The 19,475-nt window shown below is 43.6% G+C and overlaps 1 protein-coding gene and 1 pseudogene across 1 annotated transcript; one reads left to right on the top strand and one right to left on the bottom strand.

The window, feature by feature from the left end:
- Positions 1–220: 220 nt before the first annotated feature.
- Positions 221–12,186, bottom strand: LOC101059714 (ribosome biogenesis protein BMS1 homolog). Its single transcript, XM_024345720.3, is given in 7 exon segments — positions 221–5,955; positions 6,298–6,445; positions 7,363–7,485; positions 8,596–8,654; positions 8,901–9,081; positions 9,166–9,351; positions 12,102–12,186. Coding segments are annotated over 7 exon segments (1,059 nt in total). The 5' UTR covers positions 12,180–12,186; the 3' UTR covers positions 221–5,671.
- A 6,141-nt stretch (positions 12,187–18,327) lies between these two features.
- Positions 18,328–19,475, top strand: part of LOC112204357 (uncharacterized) — a 77,759-nt pseudogene continuing 76,611 nt past the window's right edge.

Below are 19,475 nucleotides of genomic sequence, written 5' to 3' on the forward strand. Positions count from 1 at the left end.
CCATGCCCGGCCCACTCTGGATTTAAGGACAGTTCTTCCTTCAATCAGCAGCCAAAGAGTCCTGATTCCTGATTCTAATTAAGAAGTTTAACTTGGTATTCTATTTCTGATGGAAGGATGGCTGAAAGAGGGGAGACTCAAACAACAGATGAAGGCAAAATACTCTGTACTGAATTTTCAATGTAATCTTAAATTCTATGTTTAATTGAGATGACCCAAATTCTTTTTTTTTTTTTTTTTTTTTTTTTTTTTTGATACGCAGTCTCGCTCTGTTGCCCACGCTAAAGTGCAGTGGCATGATCTCGGCTCACTGCAACCTCCGCCTCCCGGGTTCACACCATTCTCCTGCCTCAGCCTCCCAAGTAGCAGGGACTACAGGTACCCGCCGCCACACCTGGCTAATTTTTTATATTTTTAGTGGAGACGGAGATGACCAAAATTCTTAACTGCCTCATAAATACTGTTAATATATTGACAGTTTTGCCCTAGGCTTTTATTAAAGTCAACTATATAGAAAAAGTTTCTCCTATCCTGAAATGTATTATTAAAGACATCATCCCCAATAATATTCCATATTCTCTGTTTAGGAACCCAAATTGTTTTCAAATTCAAGAATTCAGAGAAATCTACTTGTTACAAAAGAGTCGAATGGATAATGGGCACCACATCCTGAAGTGTATTTTAATAAAAATTCATGTAAGATGGTTCAAAATTTCATTAAGTACTTTGTATAAAAAGAAATGCCTGGGAGAATTCTGTTTCTAGCAGAGTGGCAGACTGATGCCTTGAACAACCCTCTTATTACAAAACTGAATAATCCACATGAAAACAAATCTTTTCAAATGCATTGTTAAGCTGTGAAGAGAATAACGAAAGTTCTAAGAAACCAAAATCTAAATGAAAACACAAGTCCAGGCAGGCACTGAAAACCTAAAAAAAAAAAAAAAAAAAATTGAAGAGGCCAATTGTTGGCAAGTATGTGGAACAGCAGGAACTCTTTAAGCTGCTGCTGGTGGCGGAGGCCAAGCCACTGTGCTCCCAGAACACAACACAGAAGCCTCCACACTGAAGCAGAGCACAGGTGCCCTGGAGTCTCCACCCCACCCAGGGATCCTCCAGCAGAAGTGTGTGTGCCCCTGCATACCTGCAAGTCCCATATCCAGACCTTGTCTTCAGGGCCGTGGGATAACAGCCAAAAATAGGAAATCATTTTACTCATCAATGGAAAAATGGTGACACAGTCATATAATGGAACTCAACAATGACGATAAATCAATGTCTGCCATAGACAAGAACATGGATGTGTTCTGTAATACTGAACCAAAGAAGCCAGGCTAAATAGAATGTGCTGTATTTTATAGAAGTCAAAACCAGGCAGAACAAATCTACATCAGGAACTGGGAAAGTAGCTATTTTGTGGGTTGGGGCAGCAGTGCCTGGGAGAGGCCACAGGTCAAGGCTACTGCTTGGTCCATGGCATGGCAGCCTGGTGTGCTACAGTTCATCTAGATGCACACTTAAGATTCGGGCACTCTTCTGTATGTACATTAACATTTCAATAAAAAGCTTATTAAAACATTAAAACTTTCAGAAAAAATCCATATTGCTTCAGTAGAAATTAGCACATTAACGTTTAAAAAATACATGTATATGGTGGAGGAAAAAATAGTTCAAAAGAGTATCCAGTGAAAAGTTTAAGAGGGAGTGATACCAGCAAGGGGCTGATCAATAGCCCCTTGCACTCATCCCCTGACAAAGACAGCCAAAGCAGCAAACAGCTATATTTTGATGAAAGTCACTAAAGGAGAGCCCCAGAGTGCATCAAGGAGTAGCAGAAATCCAGTAGAGCCCGGGAAACAGGACGGTCACATAAAGGAGGGAAGGAAACATCTGGCCCCCACCACCCATTCCTCCAGAGGGATCAGCCTGAAGCAGAGGGGATGTCTCCCTGCAGGGATAAGGAAGCAAGAGGGGCCCAGTAGCCCCAGCACTCCCCTCAGAGAAGGAACTGACATTGTGCCCCACCCCCATGGACCAGCTGCTGCTGCAACGTGCCCTCCTGGACCTGGACCACTTCGGGAGCATATCCCACCCAGGGTGAGCAGCCACCGCACCCTTCTTCCATCCTCAGGCTTTGTTGCTCTATATCACACCCACCTAGTGGCCCACCACCCCCAAGCCGCTGTTACGCTGTCTTAGGCCATTTAGTGTAGCTGTAACAGAATACTTGAGACTCGGGGTAACTTATTTTATAAAAAAGGTTTATTTGGCTCACCCTACTTGTGTCTGAAAAGTCCGAGATCGGGCAGCACAACTGGCGAGGGTCTTGTGCTGCTTCATCTCATGGGGAAAGTGGAAGGCGAAACAGGTGTTTGCAAGGGGCTCACATGGCAAGAGAGGAAACATGAGATTCTAGGAAGCTGAACTCACTCTGATAACAACCCACTCCTGGTAACTAATCCAGTCCCATGAAAAGGCATTAATCTATACATAAAGGATCTGCCCTGTGACCCAAATAACTCCCACTAGGCCCCACCTCCCACACCACCACATTTGGAATCAAATTTCAAATGGATGAAATTTCAAATGGCTGGTGGGAACAAATGATGTCCACATCACAGCATACACCTCACCTGTGGGGCCATGCTGCTGTGCCCCTCCCCTCCCAGCTGCCATTGCGCCCTGCCCCTTGGAGCCTGAGCTGACTTGGTGCCCTGCTTTCCAGGGAATCAGTGCCTTGGCCAGTCTGAGCAGTCACACCCCCCACTGCACAAGAGCTGAAGCACTGCCCTGCTTCACAGGGAATCAGTGTCTTGGCTGAGCTGAGCAGCCACACCTGCCAGGGATGAGCCAACATGGCACCCCCATATCCCAGGAAAATGGCATTGGCTGAACTGGGGTACCTTGCCCTTCAGGACAAACAACTGTAGAACCCTGCTTCCTTGGAATTGGACTAGCCCTGGAGAATCTGAGTTGCCCAGGCACCTGCCTCCCCAGGGAGAGAAGTAGTTGCTGCACTGGTCCCTGCCCCCGAGGGCCCAAGCCACAGTAGTGCTCCACCATTCTGGGGTCCTTGCTGATGCTGCACCTGGCCTTACAGAGACTGAGATGCTGCTGTGTCCCACCACTGCAGGGTCCAGAGTCACTATCATGTCACTCCCATGTCCAGAGTCACTCCCATACCCTGGGAGTTTACTTCTTAAACTCTTCGCAAAAACAGAGTGAGAGGAAATAATTCCAAACACATTTTACCAGGCCAGTATCACCTTAATACCTAAGCCAAACCAAAACACACACACACACACACACACACACACACACACACCAAACAAACAAAAACTACAGGTCAACTTCTCCAATAAATTAAATACTGATACAAACATCCTAAAAAAAATTTAGCAAATAGAATTCAACAACACATCAAAAACATTATACATCGTGTTTAAGTGGGATTTATCCCTGGCATGCAAGGCTGGTTTAAAATATGTAAATCAATCAATGTGATATATCACATTAACAAAATGAAAGATAAAATGACATGGTCACCTCAATTGATGCAGTAAAAGCATTTAACAAAGTTTAGCAACCTTTCTTGATAAAACCTCTTAATAGTTTATGTATAGAAGGAAAGTTCCTCAACATAATAAAGACCATTTATGAAAAACCTACAGTCTAATCATAGTTAGTGGGGAACAACTAAAGCTTTTCCACTAGGATTGAGTACAAGATAGGGATGGCCAGCCTCATCACTTTTATTCAATAGAGTACTTGCAAGAGCAATCAGATGAGGAAAAAAAAAGGCAACTAAATTAAAGAAGTAAAATTATCTCTATTTGCAGATGACAAGATCCTTTACGTAAAAAACTCCAAAGATTCCACAAAAAACTGTGAGAACTACTAAATCAATTCAGTTAAGCTGCAAGGTATAAACTCAACATATAAAAATCAGTTGCATTTCTGTATACAAATAACCTAGCTGATGAAGCAATCAAGAAAATAATCTCATTTACGATAGCATCAAAGAAAAACAAAAACTTAGGAATACATTTAACCAAGAAGGTGAGAGATGTGTACACTTAAAAACCATAAAACATTGATGAAAGAAATTTAGACATGAACAAATGAAAAGACATCCTATGTTTATGGATCAGAAGAATTAATATTGTTAAAATGTTCACACTACCCAAAGCAAATATACAGATTTAACACAATCCTCATCAAAGTTCTGATGACATTCTTCACAGAACAGAATAAAACAATCCTGGCCAGGCACAGCGGCTCATGCCTGTAATTCCAGCACTTTGGGAGACCGCAGCGGGCGGATCATGAGGTCAGGAGTTGGAGACCAGCCCGGCCAACATAGTGAAACCCTGTCTCTACTAAAACTACAAAAATTGGCCGGGCATAGTGGCACGTGCCTGTAGTCCCAGCTACCTGGGAGGCTGAGGCAGAAGAATTGCTTGAATCCAGGAGGCAGAGGTTTTAGTGAGCCAAGATTATGCCACTGCACTCTAGCTTGGGTGACAGAGTGAGACTTCGCCTCAAAAAAAAAAAAGAAAAGAAAAGAAAAGAAAAAACAATCCTGAAACTCATATGGAACCACAAAAAACCCCAAACAGCCAACAGATAACTGTGAAAGAAAAAGTTGGAGGCATCACACCTCTTGATTTAAAATTGTATTACAAAGCTATAGTAATCAAAACAGTATGGTGCTGGCATAAAAACAAAAAAATAGACCAATGGAACAGAACAGAGACCTTTGAAATAAATCCAAACATATACTGTCAACTAATTTTTGACAAGGGCAAACAAGACAACACAATGGTAAAAAAGATAGTCTCTTCAATAATAGGATTTTCACATGCAAAAGAATAAAATTGGACCCCGATTACACACCATACACAAAAATCAACTCAAAACAGATACAAGACCAAAGACCCAAATAAGACCTGAAACCATAAAACTCCTAGAAGAAAACATAGGGAGAAAGCCTCTTGACATTGGCCTTAGCAATAATTTTTTGGATATCACACCACAAGCCAGGCTACAAATGTAAACATAAACAAGGAGGACTGCATCAAACTAAAAAGCTTCTGCACAGCAAAGGAACAACCAACAAAATGAAAGGGGAACCTACAGACTGGAAGAAATATTTGCAAACCACATATCTGATAAAGTGTTAATATCCAAAAATCAGTAAAGAACTCTTACAACTTAATAGCAGAAAAACAACCCAGTTGAAAAATGGGCCAAATAGGAAATGACCAATAGGAAATGGGGAGATGTACATTAAAATAATACAAAGTAGCAGACATGCAGGATGAACAAGTTAGAGATCTAGTGTACATCATGAGGGCTACAGTTAATAAAAATATATTGTCTTTGGGATTTTTGTTAAATAAGTGGATTTTAGCTGTTCCTGTCACACAAACAAAAATCTAACTATGTGAGATGGTAGCTATGTTAATTTGCTTCACTATAGTAACCAGTTTACTATCTATATGTATCCTTTAAGATCATGTTGTCAACCTCAAATATATAAAATAAAATTTATTTTAAAAAAGAAAAGTTTTCCTTCAATCCAGAAAGAACCACTATTACCATTTTTTGGTGTTCCATTCCAAAATATCCCACAAATATACAATTGTTCAATCAAATTTAACGTTAGACTTTATACTTGAACATTCAAAGTACGTAAGAAATTATAGAAAAGTGTCTGTGTGACTCCCTGTCTGTAGAGCACAGGCTTCATCTCCACTAACACACACACGACCAGTACCTTATACAGAGAGCCCTTGTTTGTCTTTAGTCTGACACCATGGGCGAGCCTGAGTTGGCCCGTGGTCCACGTTCCTGACCAGGTGTCTTTCTCACCCACTGGTTTCAACAAAGATGTTACTGGGTTATAGAAGGCTGGGATGGAAACAGGATACCAAGTTCGCATGAAGACAATATCTGAAAAGAGGTAATTTACTTTAACATTTTCAAACGAAGTTTCATATCCATATTGCGAAGAAACAAAGAACAAAACCTTCACTCCAAACTTCTCTACCTGGCTGCAAACTATTTGAAGGGAAAGCTCGCTAAGGAAACTATTCTCATAGATCACAGAACTGTTACTGGGTGTGGCCAGGGGACTGCAGACACAAGGCGAATGGGCACACCACATAAGACTGGGAGATCTAAGGCTGGAGCTGCTCAACTCTCTGGAGACCTGACTCCAGCCTCTCGTCACACTGGCTAGAAGTCAAGCATGAATGGTAACACCCTGCCCTGAACACTACTTAAGACACTCACCGCTCATCCACAGCTTATCCTCAAAGCAAGCCTGGAAAGCTCCTTCTGGAGCTCAGAGTGCTCTCTTGATCTGCCCCCTTATCCCACTGACAGTTCGAATCACGGCATCTTCAAATTTGGCCACTTCCAAGGCAGAATTAAACATTCCCTACAGGTATAGCAAGATAAAAACACACACACACACAAAATCATATACTTTATGCTTTACTTCTTACTTCAAACATACATCCTTGATTAAGGAACAAAAACAACTCACTGAAGGGTGATAAAATAATCAAAATGTATTTGCCCCTGAAAGTGGAATTACTACCTCAAAAAGAATACAACTCTTTCATTTTCCCCAAAATAATCATGTGAGTTCACGGGCATGCTCATCACTGCTGTCTGTGTGGAAGAGAAGATCGAAGAGGGATTTACTGGACTGAATTGGCCTAGGAAGCCTTTGCTGGCATCTCTCAGACTGGACTGCAGCCCAGATCCTTTTACTCAGATGCATGCACTTAGAACATGAAAACAGTAAGATAAACGCCGGTGGTATTATTACCTTATATTGCAAGAACATTTTATGACTTCCTAACTCTGTGTTTTCAATAGAAACATCCCCACTAATGAAATTGTCAATAAATGCTGCTCAAACCACCCTCCCCAAATACTGAAAAACAGTACATTCGTTTCTCTGTACCCTTGCCAAGTTGTCTGCAAGTGCTTTGTCAATTTTTCTACTGAGTTAGACAAACTTGTGATTTTTTTTCCCTTTCTTAACACCAATTTAAAAAGTAGGAAACAAAACCTAGTGGATAAAATTACACATTTTCAATATGAGTTCTGTGGCAGTCTCACATGGAAGTCAGGAGTAACAGCCTCAATTCTTAAATAGCTGTTTACCACTGCTTTTTTGAGCTTATTTAAGTAATACAGAATATAAAGGAGCAAACAAAATATGAAGTTTATAAAAGATTTCAAACACTTTTCTAAAAATATGAGGCCCACATTTTAGAGGTATTTCATTCCTTTTCTCAAACAATATGGACATTTATAAATATGAGAATATATAGATATACAGACCTTAATAAATAAAGTGTTCTTGAAAATTTTATATGGAAAACCAGTTAGCTTTAATTTCTTCACAATTTTTATGGATTTATCCAGATCAAGGACAACTCCTGTGGCAGCTATCCGAAAATCAGGCTAACAGGAGCCCCAAAATTTGAAAATAGGAATAATATTAGCAAGAGAAAAACGTCAATTCTATGTGACACAATAAATTACCAAAGTGAATTTTACTTACAATTAGCTAAGAAAAACAAGAGAGACCATTTGAACTTGCAACCCAGTGGTTTGACAAAAGCAATCCAAAACTTTAAAGTTGGTAAGCCAAACTAACAAGGGTGACTTGAGGCCAGGCACAGTGGCTCATACCTGTAATCCCAGCACTTTGGGAGGCCAAGGCAGGTGGATCACCTGAGGTCAGAAGTTTGAAACCAGTCTGGCCAACATGGCGAAATTCCGTCTCTACTAAAAATACAAAAATTAGCTCGGCATGATGGTGCACACCTGTAATCCCAGCTACTCGGGAGGCCGAGGCAGGAGAACTGCTTAAACCCAGGAGGCAGAGGTTGCAGCGAGCCAAGATCGTGCCACTGCACTCCAGCCTGGACGACAGAGTGCGACTCTGTCTCAAAAAAAAAAAAAAAAAAAAAGAAAAAGAAAAAAAAAAAGGCTACTTGAGTATTTTCCTGAGAGTGATTTCAGAGGAATGTAATTTTACTATAATGATTTATTTGGAACGAAATGGAAAAGGAAAAACAAGTTGCAATGTTTAGGAAATTAAAATTTGGACCTCCAGGGAAGAGTCCATCTGCTCATTATTCTGCTTTCTTCTCTGTTAAATGGGACCAGTAAACCCTGCCCTGCCTGACTTGTCAAATGAAAATGGAGTGAACAGACTGCTACCCCAGCACAGCTGCAGGGAGTCTTGTGTCTGGGTGGTCTCTGATGGCTCCTCATAACCTCATATAGTGCTTAGCACATGGTGAGCACTGCTTAAATACTTGCTTAGATAAATAAATGCAAAAGATGCACAAAAGTAGGAAATGTACCATTATAATTCTTCCACCTCCCCTCCTCTAATCCCACACCCTACTGAAAAGGATGTACGAAGATTAAAAGCAAAGGGAAATTTACTTTATATTAATAAAAATGAGTAATTTTCAACTTAAAGTCTCATGTACATAATAACCCACATTTAGGATATATTTCTCAAACCAATCTGTAAAAGAAATCGTCCAAGATAGTTACCATTATGCCACTGACAGACTGTATTGCCAAGAAACCAGTTCCCTGCGGAGTGATAGGGTCTTAAAGGAAAAGGAAAAAAAGAAATATAGCAAACCAGAAATTTTAGATTCTAGTTTAACATACTGGATATGGACATTTAGATTTGGATATAGATTTACATATATACTCCAAACCACCTCCCCGCTCCCAGAAAAGAGAAACATCTTAGGAGTGGAATTTTATGAAAGGAAAAGCACAAAGCTAAAATAACGCAGCCTGTAAAGTTTAATCTCGGCAATAGGCAAGTTATTGTAATCATATTTTACCCCAAAAGGCTGCTCCACAATGCATGTGCTGTGGGGTATACTTTAGAAGCCTCTGTCTTCCATTGTGGTCTTCGATATAATAGAGCAGGATGGTCTGAAACCTCCTCCACCCTACAGAAAATATGACTGGATCTTGGGACTTGAGGATTTTCTTATACCAGCGATGTTTCTTCAGACGCATCTGAGGGGGATGAGAGGGTAAGATGATTGATGGAGGGGAAATCCACAGAGCCTCAGGCACCAAATATGCAGCAAAGGGATCCACCTGCACGTGTACATTTCCCTCGCTGTTGCCCAAGCCATCCAGGATAATGGGGTAATGGGGGTCAAAGTTCTGCACAAATTCACAGGGAACATTTTCAATCTCAACGCGGACATACATCCCAGGTCGAAAACCCTCATACTGAACTCTGGCTTCATCATCTTGATCTTCAAATTCTACGTAATTCAGCTGTACATGATGGGGTTGGGGGGAAAACCTGTATGCTGTTATTTGTAATAAACATAGGATTAACATGAACAAATGAGCAATTTCTAAGTAAAGGAACTGTGGACAGAATTATGTAGGCTTTATCCTATTAAAAATACTACACATTTGGCCGGGTACAGTGGCTCATGCCTGTAATCCCAGCACTTTGGGAGGCCGAGGCGGGCAGATCACATGAGGTCAGGAGTTTGAAACCAGCCTCGCCAACATGGTGAAACCCCGTCTCTACTAAAAATACCAAAATCAGCTGGGCATGGTGGTGCGTGCCTGTAGTCCCAACTACTCAGGAGGCAGAGGTGAGAGAATCGCTTGAACCTGGGAGATGGAGGTTGCAGTGAGTCAAGATCGTGCCACTGCACTCCAGCCGGGGCAATAGAGCGAGATTCCATCTCAAAAAACAAAAAAACAAAAAAAACCCTACACATTTTACCTCTACAGTCTGTTCAGAATATGTCCCAACCATTTTCTTCTCTCCTGCTCCAAGGGACAGCAAATGTAGATAACTGTGGAGCCCTGCGTGCTCGAACATTGGAAACATCCCCAGTCCACACTTTCTTTCCTTCCTCTCCAAATAATTCTTTCACACTTTTCCCTTGTCTTCAAACACCCACCACCACCCTCACCTTCACTCAGCTGATGGCTGTTTCCTGATTCACTCCAAAACCAAAAGAACCTCTACGGTCAACCCTCTACCAGGGTTTCCTCCCATATCCAGCCTTATCAGAGCTCTGACCTGCCCACAGAGGAGCTATGTGTGGCTATTTAAATTAAAATTAATTACAATTACATAATATTTAAAATGCAGTTCCTCAATTACACTAGTCACACTGGAAGTGGTCCATATCAACCTGCGGCCAGTGTTACAATATTGGGAAGCACAGACGTGCATCTCCATGATCACAGAAAGTTCTACGGGCAGCTCAGGCACAGATGATTTGTCCATGCCTCTACTCAGGGTCACACATCACTTGCTCACTAGACACCATCCACTCTTCCTGGACTTTATTCCAACAGCTCTTCCCTCTGTTCTCTCTCTTATCTCAAAACCCTTTGATTCCACTTCTTCCACCAAAAACGGCTTCATTTCTCTGCTTCTCTCTGCAGCAAAACCCCACAGAAGTTTTCCACAGTTGCACCCTCCAGTTCCTCTGCTCCCATTCTCCTACATCCATGAAAATTGGTGCTTGCCAAGATCGCTGAAGGCCTCCACGCTGAAGGACTCCTCCAGTAGTCAACTCTGCCTTTACCGTAGTTAACACTGCAGCGGGATCTGAACAGTGCTTCGCCTCCGTGTACAACTGGACTCCTGCGTGCCTGTATGCTCACACTGCTTCTCCCTCTCCCTCCTAGGCACTGCTTAGGCCTCACGGCTGCAACCGCCCCAACTCGCCCATGCCAGTCTTGCTCCTCCCAGTCACTCTGCACTCACTCCCCGGCCACCTCACAGAGTTAAGTGGCATCTACATGCTGAGGGCTGTACATCTAAGTCCCTGGCCAGACCTGTCTCTCCAGACTTGACACTCCGCTTGTCTGCATGATACCCAGCCGAAACAAACATCATCTTCCCAAAACTGCATCTGCAGACAGTTTCCTATCTAACCTGAAACAACCCATCCTTCCAGGAACTTCCAGTCGCCATCCTCATTTCCTCTCACACACCCCACATTCAGTCCACCAGGAAATCCTACTGACCCAGCTTCCAAATAAACTCTATCCGGGTTTGACTCTTTGTCTCATCTCCACTGCCAGCCCTCTGGTTTGTGCCACCGGACTGATCTCTACCGGACTGATGTCTTGGCAGAGTGATCTGATTACCTGAATGTCTCTCCTCTGCTCAAAACCCTCCAAGGACTCCCATTTCAGAGTGAAACATTCAGTCTTTTCCAATGGCCCACAAGGCTCTAGGTAATTTTAAATTGTAAATGGTGTGAAGCAAAAACTTCAGAGTTAGCCTAGTCATGCCTTTCAAAGGTCAACACAGACTAGCAACCACTAAGCTAATGCCTAATCAGGAAACAGTCCTTTGACTAGATGAAGATCTAGGATGAAACTCCGTTTCACAAATCATATACCTAATCTGTTCCAGCTTACACAGGCACTCCTGGCCTCACTAACAAGACGCAACTCAGATGCTCACAATCAACTGTACACACGTTTCTGTGTCTGTCTCCTTCAGAGTGAGCTCACCGCCTCCAGCAACCTGCTCAGCACCCCCAGGCAGGAGGGCCACACCATCTCCCTTTATCTCCGCATCTGACCTTATACTCCACATGTCCTTCTGAACTCTGACCAGGATGAGTTTTCAGAGCACTTCCCCTGGGAGCTCTGGTGTGTCCATAAGCCACACGGGCCACTGATCACCTGCCATTCAAATCAGGGAGCAGCGATCGGAATAGGCAGCATTGGCTTGCACTGAAATGAACACACTGTCTCAGATCACTACATTGTAAAAGTCTCAAAAGTAGAGACCATGTCTCAGTCATTTTGGTTTCCTAATTCTTGTTACAAAATAGGTATGGATCTTTTTCTGGTGATCTTCTGACTGTAGAAACAATGAGCTCACTGCATGAATAAACACACTCACATGCATCTACCCAGGAGTCCAAATGAAAGGCACAGAAGCAGGATAGGAAGCAGGGACCCAAAGAAAGTCAGGGATTCCTGCACTATGTGATAGTCTTGACAAGGGGCTGAGAGGAACTGAGGTTTCTCACCTGTGCTTCTTTCTGCATTTCTCCTTTAAGATCATCAAAATATGTGCTTTCTCCTTCATCATATTCCACATCAAACATCTCCTTCAATTTTCTCTTCTTATCCAAATGCTTTTTCTTGGCACTTTCTTCTTCGTCGGGGTCAATTTCTTCCTTGTTTCTCTATATCTTTATTCTTAAATTTCCAGAAGAAAAAATTTTGTGTATGTTTATGAAGGTCATTTCTTTAAACATTACATTTTTAAAAGTTCTATTTAAACAAAAATCTTAGCAAAAATCTGTTATCATTATCAATAAAACAAAACAAAACACAACATAACCTTTGTCTCTGAATAACATGGTGCTGCTACAGGAAATTGTTACATCTGCATTACAATTAGCTGCTATTCCTTAAGCTGGCTGGGAACACAAACTAGAATAAAAATAACAGACATGTCCCTCACCCAGATGCTCCCAGACCCTGTTCTAAAGAAATATTAGGGAGAACAGGGACTTCATTCTTTCAAATGACACTTAAATTTAAAAAGAGGAGAATGATGGCAATGGTTGAATGTAAGTCTGAGAAGCTAAGACTTCTGTGAGTGAAAAATCACAGTGGTCTTGGCAAATGACTATGGCAAGAAATGGTAGTAACTGTCGTCCAAAACTTAACAAGTAAACAAGAAAGCTTCTCTTTGGTCCCCACATCCCCACCCTTTAGGAAGGAATCTATCCATCCAGTCTGCAATCTTCACACATCACAAGTAAGATTTGCATTTCTCAATGTGGGCCTCTCTCAGAACACAATGACCAAGAACAGCCAGCTACGACAAAGTCATACCTGAGTGTCGGGGCCCGATTTTCCCTTGTGCACGTCCCCTGTTTCCAAGTCTTCAAAGTCACCGTAGAGCTCCTCTGGGAAAAGAACACCCAAAGGCTGCTCTGTGAGCCAGGCATGCATGTGCTGCTGGCCCCACCCACGACAGGCCCACAATGCGCTCCGCCTTCCAAGCCTCATTCTTACTGTTCCCGTCACTAGACACACAGGCAAAACTTTGCACTAGGGAATGCTTTGTAAAACAGTTAGTATTTCATCATCTGTTTAGGTAAACTAAATGGACCCAATCCACATTTCCGCACTTCATGTCAAAAATCCCAATCTCAATTTTTCCAGTATAGATAATGGACACTCTTTCGTTTTTGTTTTTGTTTTTTGAGACGGAGTCTCACTCTGTCACTCAAGCTGGAGTGCAGTGGCACGATCTCAGCTCACTGCAACCTCTGCCTCCCAGGTTCAAGCAATTCTACTGCCTCAGTCTCCCGAGTAGCTGGGATTATAGGCACCCGCCACCAGGCCTGGCTAATTTTTGTATTTTTAGTAGAGTTGGGATTTCACCACATTGGCCAGGCTGGTCTCAAACTCCTGACCTCGTGATCTGCCCTCCTCAGCCTCCCAAAGTGCTGGGATTACAGGCATGAGACACTGCAACCGGCCAATGGACACTTTTTATGAAAGACACAGAGGTCTATCTGCGTCCCCCAAATGAATAATTCAAAGAGTGAATGGAAAAGTCCCATGCTGATAACCAGCACATGTGAAAAGGAGTCTTAATGTAAGTTCAACACAACACAATCGTGTAACACACCTAGGGGAAATTTTAGATCATATAAAACATAGCATTTAGATTAACAGTAGAGCCCCAAACCACACCAAACACATGGGAAGAGCTTATTCACTCATTCATTCCTTCATTTGTTTTTGGAGCAATGGGTTCAATTATAGTTCCCACTCTTAAAAGAAATAGACAAGTAAGGCTGGGTGCAGTGGCTCACACCTGTAAACCCAGCACTTTGGGGGCCCGGGAGGCAGAGGTTGCAGTGAGCCATAATTGTGTCACTGAACTCCAGCCTGGGTGACAAAGTGAGACCCTGTCTCAAAAAAAGGAAAACAAAAGAAAGAGGCAAGTTAAAACTCATTTGGGAGAGCAATGTTTAGAAGGCTATTAAAACATTTTCACATAAGGGCCAAAGAACCAGGTAGACGTTATAAAAGATAGGAAGCTCCTATTTGTAATAAAAGCAAAAAAGGATAAAATAGGAATAAACCTAACAAGAATAAACCTAACCAGAACTTTATTTATTTAAAAAAGAAGAAAAGCTTTAATATGCTACCAAAGGACAAAAGGAATAGCATCACTACCAACACTCGTAAGTGCTCTCCACACCAGGCACTGTGTTAAGTACTTTCCTTGCCTTAACCACATTCTTCAACCCAAGGAAGTAGGTGTTGTAAATATTATATACTGAATAATGGTATGTCCTCATTTGAAAAGGAAGACTCGACATCACAAATACGCCAATTCTCCCTTTAGCACAGTTACAACCCGAAACCACCACTAAGGATTTCTGGTCTAAAGAAGATAACACATTATACCCTCCTAAGAAATGTAACCCAAACTCTAGAAATAATAGACAGGAGATGATCAGTGGAGAATTCCGAAAGGTGGACAGAAAAAGGCTGCTGAGGGACTCTAGGACTAGGGAATGCATAGTGGCCAGGTGTCTCCCTGGACCTCATCCAACAGGAAGGTGACCCAGGCCCAGAGTTTCCCAACTCCCAACGTAGCAATCGAAGGCAACCCAGGCAGACTCAGTCCCCGCAGATCAAAGGAGATCTTCCCCACAACAAGAAAACCAGCTCCACACACCAAGACAACCACCATTCCCCACCCACCTAGCTGCAGCAGGTGGCCCAGCCTGGGGCAGCTCCCCTGTTCCCTCAGGTGGGCAACAGCAGGGACTGGTGGGAGAATCCCAGTGATACATATTAGCCAAACAGACCAAAATAACACCATGAAGGCTCTGAAATTAAATTGCCATTGGAATCACAGCCCACAAAGTAGACCAAGACCTACAGACTAAACCTAAACAGGAGGACTGCCTGCAAAAATAAAAAAATTACATAGGCAGATGTTGGAACCACCTGACTCATCACTTATAACAGTCAGTATAAAAATGCTTCAACAAGCAACTACAAATCCTATGGCAACAATCAAAGAACTGAAAACGTCAGCAAAGAAACTGAAGAAGAATCAAATGGAAATTACACAAATATAAAATACAGTAACAGAAATATAAAAAAAACTAACTGGATAGGCTCTATTGAGTAAAAGTGGAGATGACAGAGGAGAGAATCAGAGAAGCTGAAACCTGATCAACAGAATTCACCCAGTCTAAACAACAGAGAGAAAATAACCTGAAAACAAATGAACAGAGCTGCACGGACCTGTGGGACGATAACAAAAGACCCCGCATTTATGTTATCTGAGTCCCACAGGAGACCAGAGCTGCCAAAGCATGCAAATAACTAATTCCTGAGGCTTCCCACATTTGGTGAAAGATATAAACTTACAGATTCTAGAAGCTGAGCAAACCTCAAAGTATCCCAAAAGAAAGCCACACTGATTAAACTTTCAAAACTAAAAACAGCAAAAATGGCAGAATGCCTGTAGGGACATGCCAACTCAAATGCCATGGAGGCCAGAAGGAAGTGGCACAACATTTTCAAGTGCTTAAAAAAACCAACCAAACAAAAAAACCAACCAAACAAAAAAACTGTCGGCTGCAAATTCTATATCCCATGAAACTACCCTTCAGAAATGAAGAGAGAAATAAAGACATTCTCAGAGGAAGAGAATATAGGAATTTGTCACTGGTCGATTTAGAAATGCTAAAAAGTGGCCACAGAAATATGTTCTGTCATTTCCACAATACAAAAAATTAAAACAAAAAAATCAAAATAAAAAAATGGCTACAGAAAGTTCTTATGCAGAAGGGATGAATATGGGACTATGGGAGGAGGGACAAAGGAAAGACCAGAAATGTGGATACATACACGAGACAATCCACAGTTCTTAAAATCACATTTGACGACTGAAACAAAAACTATACCACCACGTACTACTCAAGCCAGTGATTTATACAAGTGGAAAAGGTAAAGAGACATAAATGCAAGGCAGGTTTCCACACTTTGAAGTGGTAAATACTGGTACCAGTAGACTACTATATTACAATACACATATTGTAACATCCAGAGCAAACACTTTAAGACTATACAAAGAGATACACGCAACAACATTATACAGAACTAGATCAAGATGGAGGGAAAGAAAACGGAAACAAAAAAGCAAATAATAAAAACATCAGACATAAGCAATTATGTAACAATAAGCACCTTAAATGTAAATGGTCTAAATAAACCAAAAGACAGATTGATGGAGAGCCTATAATAAACACATGGTCCAACTAAATACTGTTCATAAGAAACTTCCAACTCACTTAAGGACCTAAGTAGGTTGAAAGTAAAAGAATGGAGAAAGATATCCTGTGAAATCATTAATTTCTTAAGGAAGCAGGAGTGAATATATTAATATCTCATGAAGTAGACTTCAAGCAAAATAATTTACCAGAGCTGGAGAGGGTCTTCACTGAATTTTAAGATCTAAAATTTCCTATGCTGCCTTGACATCTTTGAGCCTCACAGGGCCCCAAAGGCCTAGCCGTGGGTTTTCCTGTTTCTACCAGACACCCCCTACCCCGCCACCCAACAGGAAAGGCTCCCCACCTGGCTAGTTCTTTTATCAGCCAGAACAGTTGCACCTCAGCCTAAGAAGTTTCACTTCACCTGTCTGCCAGCCCATGAATTTATTCAAACAAGCCAATTGCTCTCCCCCTCGGGAACCATTGGTCATTGTGTGCTCTTGTTACTACCAAGCCTGCCTGCTTCCTCAGCCCGCAGCCCTCACTCCGCTACAGAGTGCGGTGCCCATCTGACCCTGTGTGGCATGCAGTGCCCTCCTCTGAGCTGTGGGTATATGTGACCAAAACACTGCTGTCAATCTCATCCATCCACGCCAGGTGTCGTGTTCAGCCATCTCCTACACTTTAGGGCAGGGACCCCTCCTTCACCAATGGGGTGAAAAGGAAGTGACCATAACAACTGCTTAATGACAAAACGATTAACCCACCAAGAAGACATCTACTTCAACATCCTCCTCTTAGCAACCGTTAAAACTAGGCAGAGGCCGGGCACAGTGGCTCATGCCTGTAATCCCAGAACTCTGGGAGGCAAAGACAAAGGATAGCTTGAGGCCAGGAGTTCGAGCCTCGGCAACATAGCAAGGCCCCATCTCTCCAAAAAATTTTAAATTTAGCCAGGTGTGCCGGCACACACCTATAGTACCAGCTACTCAGGAGGTTAAGCCAGGGGAAGTACTTGACCCTAGGAAGTCAAGGCTGCAGTGAGTCATGTTCGTGCCACCGCACTCCAGTGTAAGTGACAGAGTGAAACTAGGCAGAAAAGGAGCAAGGATTTACAAAAGATCTGAACAGTCAACCAGCAAAATGTGACATCCGTATAACACCCCACTCCCCAACAGCAAAACACACACATTTTTAAAGCCAATAGAAATCTACCAAGATGAAGTACACTTGGGGCAATAAAAGAAATAACAGCAAATCTTGCTGTGCGCCCCTCTGCGCTGGCGCCGGCGCCGTGCCCCTCTCTGCGCCTTCTTTTCTCACCATGGGGAAGCGTTTGGGGGCCTCTTGAGGGACCCCCTAGATGCTTCTACTCAGAGCCCCCAAAGCCGGGGAGCCTCCACTCCTCTGTCTGCAGCCTCCCCTGTCGGTTCTCGATACCCAGGGTTCAGTGGCCTGGGGGCTGATGGAGGTGGTCACCTCTGCCAAGGCCCCTCCCGGCACCTCCCTGGCTCATCCAGCCCACCTTCCTCCCACGCTGGCTCACCCAAAGTGCTCTGGTCACCAGGAGCCCTTCCTGACCAGCCCCGGCCCCTTCTTGGCCTTCGCCCACCTGGCCTCCCCTGGAGCCCTGACCTGGGTACCGGGCCTGCTGAGTCCAGAGCCCACCCCGCCCTGAACAACCCCGAGTCTCAGCCACCCTCAGCTCTTACCCTTTCACAGCTGGGGAGTGGAGCCTGGGCCTGCGCCGCGCCGCCGCCGTGCGCCGCGCCGCCGCCGTGCGCCTCTCCGCCGCGCCGCCGCCGCCCGCCGCGCCGCTGCTGTCTGCTTCTCCGCCACGCCGGCACCGGCGCTGTGTGCCTTTGCAAGGGCGGAGCTGCGTTCTCCTCGGCACAGACCCGGAGAGCATTGCGAGGGCGGAGCTGCCTTCTGCTCCGCACAGATCTTGGGGCACCGCCTCGCTTTGGGACAACTCGGGGCCGCATCGACGGTGAATAAAATCCTTCCTGTTTGCAGCCATGTTTGTGGTTGGTGGCAGCGATGGACACTGCAGCCAGCCAGAGTGTAGAAAGGCATCGGGGTAAGTGCGCTATCCAGGCTGCACTGCTGGTGGCCTGGGACGGGTTGGGAGCCCTATCTCAGGCGTCACTGCCCGTCTTGGGTGGCTGGTTGGGTGTGCTATCTGGGGCTGTGCTGCCTGCATCGTGGGGGGGCGGTTTGGGGGCTCAAACCGCGGCTGCACTGCCTTTGGCGGAGAGCCGGTTGGGGGCACTATCCCAGACTGTATTGCTGGCAACAGTGAGGTGGGTTAAGTGTGCTATCTGGGGCTGCACTGTGCGGCTGTGGGGGGGGTGGCGGTTTTGGGTTGAGGGCGCTATGGGCTGCTGTAATGCCCATGGTGCGGGGAGGCGGGGCGGTTAGGGTATGTTGGGTGTGCTATTGGCGGGGGCGACACTGCTGGTGGTAGGGGGCAGGGTGGGTTGGGGGCCATATCAGGGGCTGCACTGATTGCTTTAGCTAGGATTTCTGGTACTATGTTAAACAACAGTGGTGACAGGGGGCATCCTTATCATGTTCCAGATCTTAGAGGAAAAGCTTTCCATTTTTCCCCATTCCATATGATTCTAGCTGTGGGTGTCTTTCCTGTAGTTTTTATTTTGTTGCGGTATGTTTCTTCTGTGCCCGTTTCTTTGAGGATTTATAGCATGAAGGGATGTTGAATTTCATCAAATGCTTTTTTGGTTTCAGTTGACATGATCATACGGTTTTTGTCGTTTATTTGGTTGATATGATGTATCACATTGTATGTTGAGTGACTCTTGCATTCCAGGGATACATCCCACTTGATCATGATGAATTATCTTTTTAATGTATTACTGAATTTGATTCACTGGTATTTTGTTGAGGATTTTTGCATCAATATTAGAGATCCTGGCCTGTAGTTTTCTTCTTTGATGCTTTTATCTGATTTTCGTATCACAGTAATAATGGTCTCATAGAATAAGTTTGGAAGTATTCCCTCCTGTTTTTCAAAATAGTTTGAGCAGGATTCGTACTAGGTCTTTAAATTGTTTGGTGTGAAGCCATCAGCAGTGAAGACATCATCAGTTCCTGGGCTTTTCTTTACTGGGAGACTTT

Source organism: Pan troglodytes, chromosome 11 (genome assembly GCF_028858775.2).
Source record: "Pan troglodytes isolate AG18354 chromosome 11, NHGRI_mPanTro3-v2.0_pri, whole genome shotgun sequence".
Classification (NCBI taxonomy): Eukaryota; Metazoa; Chordata; class Mammalia; order Primates; family Hominidae; genus Pan; species Pan troglodytes.